The sequence below is a fragment of the Gambusia affinis genome, linkage group LG02 (genome assembly GCF_019740435.1).
Source record: "Gambusia affinis linkage group LG02, SWU_Gaff_1.0, whole genome shotgun sequence".
Classification (NCBI taxonomy): domain Eukaryota; kingdom Metazoa; phylum Chordata; class Actinopteri; order Cyprinodontiformes; family Poeciliidae; genus Gambusia; species Gambusia affinis.
The window spans coordinates 23959991-23972990 of NC_057869.1; the positions used below are offsets into that span (position 1 = coordinate 23959991).

Consider the following 13000-nt stretch of genomic DNA (forward strand, 5'->3'; position numbering starts at 1 on the left):
TAGCAAAACACTGAAATCTTTAGCTAATGTACTGTATATAATGAAATGTTCAATTAACTAAGGTGATGAGAACTGAATCCGTCCTCTTTGGGAGTTTTGTTAAATCTTGTAACAACAAGGGGAGCACTGTCATATCAGCCATTTTTCTCAGTGCTCTGGCTGTTGGCAGTCAAACACAAAACTTAATCTCTGTTTTGAACCCACACGTCCTCTTCCCTCTCCTCAAGATGACCCTCACACACCAACAGTCTGAGCAAAGCTCCAACTTACAGCACGTTGTTGATATCTAACAGACACGGATGTACTTTACCTTAAGGCTATTAAGTGTAGAAAAGGAAAATGCAAGGTAAAAAGTTAAACTTTACATCACAAAGTGCAACATTTCTTGCTTTAAGTGATCCAGATAATGCTCCTACGTACTGCTCTCAAAACATGCGGCTTTCCTCACTCAGTCAGCTGGGTGTGTGTGAACTGCAGCTGGTCATGCAGCGCCCCGTAAAAAGCATTTTGTTTTCTCTCAAGCAGCATCAAAAGTTGACTCTTGACTCTATTAAACCAAACAAAATGACCACTTGAAGCCAAAGTTAAACTTTTATTTTTGTTGAGCAGGAGAACATTTACGTGTGATTCAGCAGCTGACGAACTTGACTTTTCAGAGAAGTGAACTAATTGTCTGTGTCTTTATACCCATTGGAATAGATTATTTTCTTATATGGCTCTTAATTTGTGCATCATAATATAAACATTAAACAATTCTGTAGGTCACTAGGTTATCTGCTTGTGACCCATCATGTACGAGTGAGATTTTGGTTTCATGCTATAAAAAAAATAAATGGGGATAAAAAGACACTACTATGAGGTCTGACCATTTGGATTTTATTTAACAACTGCAACACTATTCTAAAACAGATAATAAAAGTTACTATGTCCTAGAAATGCATATTTTTTCAGCCTTGAGTTAGTTTTTTGTGTCGCCACAGAACGTAATGTTGTGTCTCCGAACTGTCCTGAGTTTCTTGTAGTGGTATAATCGCTAAAGTTGACGCATTCCACGATAAATTGTTCGTTCATTTGAAAAGACCAACAGGAATGTTAGATACACATGTGCACTTACACGTGAATTAGTCTGAGTATTTGCTGTTAAAGCTCAGATCCACAACATCTGTTGCTTCAAACTCCACTCAACTCAGTCAGTCAACAATCTTTCCAGGAATCCGGAAGTGTCAGTAGTTTGTTTGGAATAAAAGTTTCTCGATCACCAAATTCCTAAAATGACTCCTTTTGTGAGTTTTTTTAAGACTCACCAAAAGCACTTTGCTGTGATCCTATTGGAAGATATTTCTCAATGCTTCTTTCCAAGAATTAATATAACGAACATTTCTACAGCTTGTGATTTTCACAGCATCGTTTCTGCGCCGCGTTTTTCTCTCTCTTTCCTCTTGGTCCTCTGCGACAACCTTTGCCTTTTAGCGCCCTTGTAAACGCAGCCCTCCCATCCTGCTCGTCTGTTCTCTGCCGTCCATGTGTACGCTGGCAGATACACTCAGATTTCTTAGCCACAGAGAGACCAGATGAGCCCCTCTTTTCTCGTACTCGCCTCCAGGTTGGTTTTGACTTGCACAAACACACACATTACTGGGGAGGAAAATGGAGCCATTTAGCTTTATTTTGTCCATAGCGCATTGAGATTTCATGCACATTTTTTTTTTAGATCTTTTCGATCTGATGCACATTGTAACTTTACTTTATAGTCTTTTAATATGAACGCAGTGACCTGAAGCAACTTTTTTTTTTTTTTTTTTCTTCAAAGTAAGAACTGAATGATAAATCAGATTTTCCAGTTTGTTTCCAAGAATTTATTCTCTTGGGGGGGATTTCTATCATGGGTTATAGTTTTTAAACAAAGTCGTTTTAAAGTTTTAAGCTTTTCTCTCTAAAAAAAAAAATCCCACGTCTTAATGTTGACATCAATACATGTATGAAAAGTCTTTTTTTTTTTGCGTGCTTTTGTATTATTGCACCTCCTGTGTCTAACCACTGGTGTCGTCTCCCTCCTAAACTTTTCTGTCAGCGCCTTCCCTGACGCATGTTTTCACATTTCACCCCTGGGTTTTCATTGATGTAAACCCCATTGACACTTTGGGCTTTTGCTGCTGTTGTCAGTTTTTTGTATAAGAACTGGATTTAGAACCACCGTAAAACTTATCTTATAATGAAGATCAAAGCTAAAAAGCAATTTGACAATAATTGCTAGTGTATAATAAACAATGTTGCTACACTTGTGGAGTAGTTTGAAGTTGTTGAGATAATATGAAAATGATTGACAACTGCACAGAAAGTAACAGTATTTAAAAATACAACTGACAAAAAAGAAAAAAAAAAGAAAAGCTAAAGCACTGAGGCAGTAACCCAGAATGATCCAATCATTTATGAAAGAGTGTGATGTAATGCAGTCAGTTGCTGCAGTGTCAAAAGGGCAGCACACATTGGTGGGGGTCCATGTCAAAAAAATGGCTTCTTATAAATTATAATCTTCTAAATTTGAACCATGTAAGCCCACATTAGTAGCCTTTTGGAGATGCATGCCACTTTTGAGTACAAAATTTCTCTTGCACCATCTGCTTTTCAAATGACATCTCTTCAATAACAAAACAAAAAACACATATAGGACAGTAGACTAGGGATTTGTGCTTCCGCACTTAAGACTTCGTTTGAGTGTCCTAATCAAAGGGTGAGACGGATGCCCTGTGGAGTTGCTAAGGTACATACATTGCTCAAAACAGGAAGTAAAGCTCATCAGAGAATGCCCCTGAGACTCTTTTCTAGTATTTTGAGTTTGCAGACTACTGTAAAGTTGTTGTTCAGTCAATCCCACATTTGATTCAGTGGCATAAAGATATAATCGATCCACTGCACCACAAATCCATTCAGTCCGATTCAAGGATTCATAAAGTGCTAATTGTCAAATGGTTGACAACCAAGGAATCCAGCAGATACCATCTAACACCCAAGTTCCCCATCTACTGTAATTACAGGGTCCTTAGTTAAACCCACCATGTCTGTACTTTTTATTGGACTCGCCTCTAGTCTGTGAATCATCAAACTTTGTCTGATCTGTTGTTTAGGCTGGTCTTCCATATCAGCATTTTTGTAACAGTCTGTGCAAGTGGTGCTAGAAGATCACCAAGGTAGAAAGTGGAGGCAGGTTTTCTATTTATATTGCTAAATGTTACACCCACTTCTAAAATGTGCCTGAAATAAGAACTTCTAAGGTCAAACGTGGCTGTGCGAGTCGTCTACAAGGAATCCAATTCCTCTGTAGACTCTTCAGTGACAAATTGTGTTGCTGCGACATTCACTGTTTAAAATCAGAGCTCCTGGGAGCACTGTGCTCCTTAAGCGAGGGCATAAAAGATTAATTCTTCACGTCCAAATTCTCTGGAGACATCCGGCGCACAGAGGTAGATCTGCGACTTAACGTTGGACAGAGACAGAGCTGTGCATCGGGAGAAGTGGTGTGTGGACATTAAATGCACAGATTATCAGACGTTGAGGGTAAATGGCATTTTAAGACGCCTCAGAGAAGTTTGGATCCATCACAGGCTGGACACGCCTACTGCCGACAAGTTTCCAGTGGGATGTAGTGATTAGCATGCAAATCCGTAAAGACCCAGTTATTCTATCTACCTCTTCACCTTTTTCTCTCTCTCACACACACACACACACACACACACACACACTCGCCATGTTGTCTCCAACACCATTCTAATGAGGTGCTGACCAGTCCCTTGTAATAATTGCCCCAAACTGCTTTTAATTTCATCTCGGCGTATTAATCATGCGCAGAGTTATTTAAAATCGCATAAATTAATCTTGGATTAAACAGACCCTTCAAAGGCTTCAAACAATTAAAGTGTTAGGTAGAATTTCCCCTGGGTTTGGGTCAGTTCCTTCTGAGCAGGGCAGTTGCAGGTGATTATCCCGGTTTGATTTGGCAAGACGGTGATTAATGTAACTTTTAAATGAGTCCTTCTCCCGTCTCACCTCTGACCCTGCTTTAATACGGCGGAAAGTCCAACACCTTGAATGACCTGATCCAGCGAGTAGTTATTCACTCTGCATTCATAACTCTTCTAATGTAGGTTTCAAACTTAATTTAAGGTGCAGGTAATTTAATTATTACATGATCATGTGTGGAGGAGGGAGAGGAAAGATCAGGAGGCTTTTTTTTTTTTACAGTCCAAGCCTATTTATCCAATGAGGATTAAAAGATTTAAAAAAATATATATTAATAATAATCAAAATTTGAAAAAAAGAATAGATAAAATATTTTTCTTTAAGTTTCTACTTCCTTTTCAGTAAGCTGTAGATTAAGGCTGCTTGGACCATTTACATTTTTTAAGCATTAACCGAAAACAATTGAGGGCCACAAACTGAATTCGACTAAAAATATGAATAAAAATTGAAGTAAACATAAGAAAAGAGTAAATGAATAGACTTAATAATTATATAAATGATAGCATTTTGATTGCGATTTAAATAACTGTTAAAATCCTAAACCGTTTCAGTAATTGAATATCGCTCAGATTAAGAAATAATCTGAGCGGTGGCCTCTCTCATCTGCATGTTGTTACTCATTTGAAACGTCACAGATTATTTATTTAATATTTTCATCAGGTTTTCAGCTCAAGTTTTGTTTTCAACTTTTGTATTGTACTGATTGTCAGATTGTGGACTTTTATCCTTTCTACCCATTTACTGTGAGGATTTAAAACGACGCGACGCTCCATCCCAAGACTAAGACGGCCGTCTTCTTTGGTGACCAAAGCAACTCAACATTAATTCACTGAATTTCTTCTTGAAATCCTTTCAGGATTCTTAGTTGATTTGTCAAGTTCTTATTCTGAAATCAACTCAGCTTCCTTAAATTCCTGTGATGTTGTCTATAGCTCCTAAAGAGCAATTTTTAAATGAGATTTGCGCTAACTCTATTTGGGAAATTTCTTTCTTTTTTTTCTTTTTTTTTTAAGAAAATGTGAATTGATCGAGTTCAGGAATAAATAGTTTTAGTATTTCAAAGGTGTAGCAAAGTGGATGGTTTTTGTTTTTCATACAAACAAGGATGTAGTCTTCATATTTCATACAGGGATTTCTAATCACATCTGGATTTACCAGATTGTATTTATACAGTATTTTTCCAATCTGTCTTATTAATCAAAGGGTTTTAACATATTTACTTAGACATGCATTTATGTTGTGCTTCTCATTGTACATACAACACGTTTTGTTTTTAAGATTTGCCGCTGTTCAGAGTTTGACCACATCGAATCCTTTGGTCAAGCCAGCGAATTCACCCACCTCATTATGGTGTGCATGTTGCATATGCACTGGTGCATTTTGACAGCCACCTTCTTCCAGGTCACACTCCAGCAGATTCCTCCGGCATGTCGGGGCTCATTTCTGGAGCAGAGGTTCCAGAGATTCATTTAAAACAAGAAAAAAAAGGAAAACGTCACTTAGGAGTTTCTTTTTATTCTTGCATCACTTGTTCAGTGCAGAGACAAAGAAGAAAGATTGATGAGATGGATGTCCAGCTCTTAGAGGGGCACCAGGAGCGTCTGCTGTGTGCGCGTGGAAGTGTGTGTCTCTCGCTGACACACATGCTCACACTGATATGACAGTAATTAACCTCAGACTGTGTTAACCCTAGCTGCCCATTAGAAGGGCAACAGGATTGATGGGGCTTTCGCCAGTCCTTTACAGTCCGTACACTTTGTTCACAGTCGGAGCACTCTGAAGTTTGCAACCATTTCCTCTGCTGTGGTGAGTTAAAATGTTAACTGTGAGTAAGGGACCCTGATGAGCAAGCAAGCAGCAACAGTGTTCACCCTGAATTTGATTTTAGAGAATTTTCGTGCCCGCATATTTCCCTGTGTAGCCAGAAATAGACCACAAGACCCCTGGGAGGGAGGAAGTGGAGCATCACCACCAGTGTGTCCTAGTTCTTTGCTAATTTTACATGGTGTGAACCTGTTTGTTTGTTGCTGAGAGGTGTTTAATGAGTCCACAGTGTAAATCCGACGGCAAACCTGCAGCGGGATATAGAAAATGGCTAATGGAAAGCTGCTTATCCTTTAACTAAAACAGCTTTAAACAATAAGTTGGCAGCAGAATATGTGGTGGAAGTTAGAATCGTGTCGTTAGTCGGGAAGCTTAATCTTCTAAACATTGAGGGTCAGAGACATTTTACTTATTTTCAATAACCAACAGTAAGTAGGGGATTGATGATACCCAACCTACCTTTTACCATTTTCACCAACTTGGATCCAACCGAACCTCATTATTTAGGGTCACTTGGACCTTTTCCCATCCATTTATCCCATGGCATTTAATTCATGTCTGGGTTAATTTACATGACTCTCCTTCAAGAAACTGATAAATCCTCAATTGTGACTTATTCCCCTTTTATACAGTAACTGTATCTGCTGTGTAATGCAGGTTTGTGTTGTGTATATGGGTATTAAACCTGCAGCAGATATCAGCTCAGGTTATACTCTACGCTTGTTGAGGAAGTACAAATCACTGCCAAATGTACCCATATAAAACTGAATCTACTTTAATGTGTTTTTTAAATATATTTAGATTTTTTAATATTCCAGTATACTGGCAAAAATTAATAAATGGCACAAAGCAGTTGTGGAAAATGATTGGTTTTGGCACAATGCCGTCCAAACATAGTTGGGGAAACAGCCAAAAGTCGTCTCATTGCAACTATATGATGTTGAAACTCAATTAGAACGTCGGATAATTTTTTTAATTTTTTTTTTATTCTGAATATCAGAAGGAAATTGCTCAGGAATTTGTATTTTTGTTCTTGTGTTAAGATTAAAATGGAGTCATTTTCATGCTATCATTTTCCTTTCTGGCTTGCTGTGAAGAGCTGCAATTATACTAAAATCAATTCATTAGTGTTCAGCAAATTATAATGATAACACTGACTATAAAATGTTTTAAACTGGTATTTTTTGGATGTTTTTTTATAGTGTTTAGGAATATCTAACTGGTATTTAGCCTTTGTTTTAGCTTTGTTGATCATAGAAGACACTAGCTTTGGATATTTTCTTCCCACTAAATACAACGGGGTTCTGTTTGCACAAGACTATTACTTATTCATATGCTCATATAAATGCTTAAAAAACACAATTATCATGTTAACTGGTCTCCTCTCTGTCCCCTAAATATTCAGTGAGATGCAGAGGACTGCTGCATATTCACATATTTGTCTTTGAAACATAACTCCAAATTATTTTCAAACGACTGTTTATGGATTTTTCTGTAGAGCACATCTAATATATGAAATAAAATGTGGCTTTGGAAGCTGACATACCCATCAATTCTACTTGACACGCTATTGGCTGGGGTTTGTAAAGCTGCCAATCCAGGAGTGTCATTTATTTTCCTTAACACTGATTGGCTGTTAGCTAGACGGTGGAAATAAGGAAAACTGTTTATATTAGTTTCTGTGACAATCCTTCGGCGGTTTCCACTGTGCTTATTAATACACAATATGGTATATTTGGTGTCTGAACTGTTAAAACAAGTATTTATTTAAGTGTTTTTAGTGGGAATCTTAAGTATTGATAGATGTTTGTCTGTGGTCATTAACCCCCGCTAATACGGGGGGTCCACCATATTCTGTCAGACGTAAATGTGTAGCTCCTTACTGTGCAAACAGGAAGTGAAGTGAAGAAACAGACTTCTGATCACAAAGATCAATTGTAATCCTACTTGATTCCAATCTGTTTTCAAATTCTGCCAAACTCTCCAGCTCGTGAGACGTGTGCTCCGTCTAGACGAGACCAAACAATAGTCTCTGTCTGTTTTTATGCTCTGATCGATCTCCTTGTTAGGATCTACACTCTCTTGTTGTTGCTGAAATCAGTGCTGACAAGTTCATTAAAGCTTCCTTGCGAAGCCTCTGCTTATGTAATTGGACATTGAGACATCTCAGGGAAAATTCCCGGTCAGCCTGAGTTGATTTGTTTCATTTACAACCTGCTCCCGTTTCATCCCTGACCTCCGGGTGACCTCTGCGACCCCCCCCCCCCGCCCCCCCTGGCTTCTCTCTGGAAAGCCGTGGAGGGGGATTGGGTGACCGGGTTCGCTCCGACTGAGAGCTCACATGTGACATCTCTTTTTTCCAGTCCTGCTGCAAGCGAACACCGGCGCTGTATAACAGCCTTTACGAGCCGTCAGTCACCAGGTGGAAAAATATGCGTTGTGATTTGTTTGCTCCGCTAATGAAAAGCAGTCAGAGATATTCTGAATTTCATTTTTAAAGCGTTTTTATTTATTTTGTTTTTATTTTTATTTCTGTTACACATCTCACTTTATATCCTGATACAGCTCAAGTAGGTCGTTAGACCCAGGATGTTCTCTGGGACGTCGTCGCTTCAAATCTGTCGGGCATTAATTTTTAACAGGTTTTACTGCTGTTCTTGTTTACTTTATTTTGGATTTTATCAGCATTTCGTGGTCCATATTTGGGGATAAGCACAAATCCCACAAATTCTCACACCCTTCTACATAAAGGCCTAATAACGTTTGCGACTCCCGTCTGTTCAATAGTAAAAAATAATAATGTGGAGTTAAGTGAAAGAGACCTAATGGCTGTTAGACGTGAGGAAGCTCATTACCTTTGATTTTACAGCCAATCCGTTATTTTGCCTTAAGAGTTACTGTGGGGGTCGTGCAATGATATGAGCAGATATTTAATGAAACTCGGACTGTCATTTCAAAATAAAATTACACAAGTGTAACTTCCACACTGCAAAAGCACACAATCTTACAAAGTCGTTTTTGGTCTATTTTCTAGTGGAAATATCTTATTAGACTTGGAATAAGACAAAACTAACTTTTCAGCAAGATGTAGCAGCTTGTTTTAAGTAAATAATTTCTTCATATTGATGAAAAAGTCTTAGTTCCACTGGCAGATTATTTCACTTATTTGAAAAATGTCTGAGTGAATTAATCTGCCAGTGCAACTATTGCTTTTTAATCGGTATTAAGGAATTATTTACTTAAAACAACCTTCAATCTTGCTGTAAATGTACTTGTGTGTTAGTTTTGTCTTATTTCAAGTGTACTGAGATGAATAAACCGAAATGACTTTTGGTAAGATTTTGTGTTTTTTGCAATGTTCAGGTAGAAAGTGAAACGTTTTTCTATCAATAGTAGTTTAGTTTATGTAAACAAAATTTGAATAAAATAATTTCCTACCATTTAAAAAAAATGTGAGTTTATATGGAAATATGATCAAATATATAAAGGGTGGGGAAAAACTTTTTTTTTTGTCTTTTTCTTATTTGGAAGATTTGAATTCCAGGTTTTTGGTCAACTCCTGAAATGCTTGCATCTTTCCCCAAGACATCTGTCAGTCCTTTCTAAGCGACCGTTGTTTTCCTGCTTGTTTCTGCTCCTGCAGGACCATTCCTTCATAATCCAGTACAACGACGGGAATGCCGAGGTGGTGTCCATGTGGGTCTGTCGCTGTCTGGAGGAGAGGCGATCTCAGCAGGCTCAGTGACACGTCGGGCGTCCTCCTGCTGTCCAGACGTTACTCACCGGGACATTTGACACCAAACCATGAGCACTTACAAAAGCCTCCGGGGCCCAAGTTCGCCCTCATGCACTGCATTAACGGCTGGGTAATAATTGTTACGTACTTTATTTGAGAATCTGCTTATTTAAAGAGACTCGGTTGACGAAACACGGGTGAGCTCGTGTCCCGGGACGGTGTCCAGACTTTGTGCAGTCCGAGCTTCGCTGTCTCAATCTCCATCTTGTGTAGCAGATGCTCTGCCATGTTTTGGGGGGGGGGGGTTAATTATTATTCTTGGAGAATCCAGAAATCCTGAGAATTGACTCAAAGGATCAGAGACAGTAAACATCTTCTCAAAAAGACCATGAGGGGCCGGCGGGGCCTTCAAGTGAATATCAAGGTTTCCTCCTGTGAGTAACTGCCCGTCTTCTGTGCCTGGTTTTCCTGTGCTTTCATTTATTACCTCAGCAACTTTAAGTTGTCATTTGATATTTGCCAAAAAAAGCACACAAAAAAAGCTCCTATTTGTGCTTCTGGTCCAGAACAAATGTTTATCTTTAAACCCAATGGAGGAAGAAAAAAAACAAACAAACAAAGAAGATAAAGATGCCAATGGATGGTTTTGGGGGTTTTTTGGCTCTGTGTGTTTTGTGACATTTTGTCTTCAGAGACCAGATCGCTCTCAGAGGTGGGTGTGCAACACGTTTGTTCGACTGTTGGTAGTCAGAAAGCTCACCAGCTCTCCACGAACCAAGGAGGGGATCATGCGCTGCGTTTTGAGATGGAAGGACGTCTGCACATTTCTCACTCCACGCCTTTTTCAATCCGCCTCCGAGGCACATCTGCCTTCTGACTGTCATGGCCGCTCGTTTCAGAGACACAGTTTGTCTCTGAAGCCTTTGGAAGCCGCAGACCAAGACAGGCATCAGTCTCATGATTTTAGTCTTCAGAAGCAGCACTAATGTGTTACAAAATAAACTCATAAGGGTAAAACAAAACAACAACAACAACAAAAAAAAAACTCAACTGGACTGTATTTCAGTTTAAGCTAGTTTAACCTTTGATTTGCTCATTTTTTTTAATCAACGCACTGAAGTTATTGTTTGGGAGGAAGTAATTTCCCAAGCAAGATCCTCTCACAAGAGCTCCCAATTGTTTTAAGTCAACAGAATAAAACTCCATATATGTACAGACTCTATGTTTTAAAGAACAACAGTGTATGATCCCGGTCATTTTCTGGTAACAGTTGGCAAAATTATCACAAATTAAAACAGTCAGAAAAAAATACATATATATATATATATATATATATATATATATATATATATGCTTTTCTAACACGTGTATGACATTACATCAGCCTTAACATATAAGCATACTGTACAGTCAAACAAAAAAAAAACTAGTTCCGTTTGGAAACCAGTTCAGAAATCACGTCACAGAAAACTGTGACATAATGAAAGCACCACGTCTTTGTAATTAATTTTTAATCTGCCATGAAAGCTGCCTTTGTTTTTCTTACCTTTTCAGTCTGCTTACGATACGCACCACCTTTCTACTCTGTTTAATGTTTTTATTTTTTTCCACATCAAAACCGCAAAGCCTTGGAAAAGTGTTGAGATTCAGCAGAATTATTAATGCTGTGATGTTACTGACAGCCTTTTTGTGTTTGATTTAAAACAAATGCATTTGTCTTGATTTTAAACTTGACTTCAATAAAGTTTAAAGTTGAGACTAAAAAATTTATTCTTTTGGGGGAAAATTAGCAATAAAAACCAGTTCAAAAGCCGTAGTAGTGGCGGGTTTCCTTTTTGTTTAAACGCTTACAGCAGTTTTTGACATGAATCTGTACCTGTGGTATTTTTGGGACTAAAATCTATTACTTCTCTCTTTTTATGCAGTAAGCAAAGAAAATGTTGTCTTTGAAAATAGGCACAAGAATGAAGCCTTGAGGAGTCTTGTTCACACAGATTCACATTTACCAAAAAAAACAAAGAAGTATGTTTTGGTATATTAGGTCAAGTTCATTTACATTGGTTTGATTTTCTTGGAAGGAACTGCCTTTTATGCATAACCCATTAATAAAGGAGTCAGAGCAGAAGCTACGTGTTAGCCTAGCTTGCATCGGTTTTACTGTAAGTATGGGATCATTGTCCAGTGCAACCAGGTGTGGCTAGACGCATACGCTTATCCAAGTTTCAGTGTTCTCCATCTTTTTTATTATGTTCATCTTTAAGTATTACATATGACTGGTAGCAAAACAGAACCGCAACATGATGCTACCACCATCCTAACAGCTAGTACCGCGTTCTTTAATCTGAAAATCTCACTTTGACTCTTCCAAACATAACTTTTGTCATTATGCTCAGAAGCTCAGCTTTTATCTGTCACAAATCTCTTAGTTAAGCCTAATGTGTTGATTTTGAGGCGAGAATTGTAATTCTAATCTTAGTCCACATCCCGGGTCTTTGCAGTCGTTTGTTGTACAATCGTTTCACCCTAAGAAGTGAATCTTTAACCCCCAGAGGATCGACGTTCCTGCTATGATGAGTGGATGAAAGCTCTTTAAGCAAGTGCTGAAAAAATGAAAAACTGACTCTTCTGCAGGACTCTTTTAATATTTTTTTTTCTCTGTGTTTAGCCTTTGTTGTGATTCAGGCAGACGGCAACGAGCCTCAGCTGGTCTTTATTAAAATATAACAAATAGCCAGCATCCAGAGAATGGCCTTCACACTTAACATGCCCTTAAACGCGGTGAAAAAAAAAAAACCCTCATTGTCTAAAATATTCTGAAATTTTTGCCGTCTTGCACTGGAGTGACCCAAATCTGTAAGCACTTTCCGTGAGTTCAGTTGTAATTTGCATTTCATAATTAATCTCAGTCCACCTTTAATTAACACCTGATATGTTCTTGATTATTAACATCCGACGTAACCTGCGAGAAGCGGTTCAAGGCGCGCAGATCTCGTCCAACGGAACGATTGTGTTCTCACGAGGCTGCGTGTTCGCCTGAAACGACAAGGACGCGCTGTGTTTTCTTTGTCTCCCGACTTGAAAAGCTTGAGTTGAAACAATCTATTATGTCTCCTCACACGTGTCATAACAAAAACTCTCCTCTTATGCGGCTGAACTTCATTAACTCCTAAAGGGAGAGGCGCGTGCGGTTCCATTAAAGAGGCAAAGGTGACGCATTAACCCGCAACGCGAGCGAGTTTTCACCTCGAACCCTTCGGCGTAGCGTCGGAACGACCTCGCTGAGCAACTCTAGAGTTTTCCTCACAATTCGTCTGAATGCAGGGGGGGGGGGGGGGGGGGAAAGATATTGGGCCTTTGAATAAATGGTGTTCAGAATGCAAAATGAAGACAGAAAGAAAAGAAAACTTTTTTTTTTTAGCATTA

General features: G+C 38.6%; 1 protein-coding gene across 1 annotated transcript in view; it reads left to right on the top strand.

The window, feature by feature from the left end:
- Window positions 1–11384, top strand: part of map2k5 (mitogen-activated protein kinase kinase 5) — a 55382-nt gene extending 43998 nt beyond the window's left edge. The window contains exon 22 of the mRNA XM_044135216.1: window positions 9485–11384. Coding sequence (XP_043991151.1) covers window positions 9485–9586 — 102 coding nt within the window. The 3' untranslated portion in view covers window positions 9587–11384. The remainder of the gene's footprint in view (window positions 1–9484) is intronic.
- Window positions 11385–13000: the final 1616 nt, after the last annotated feature.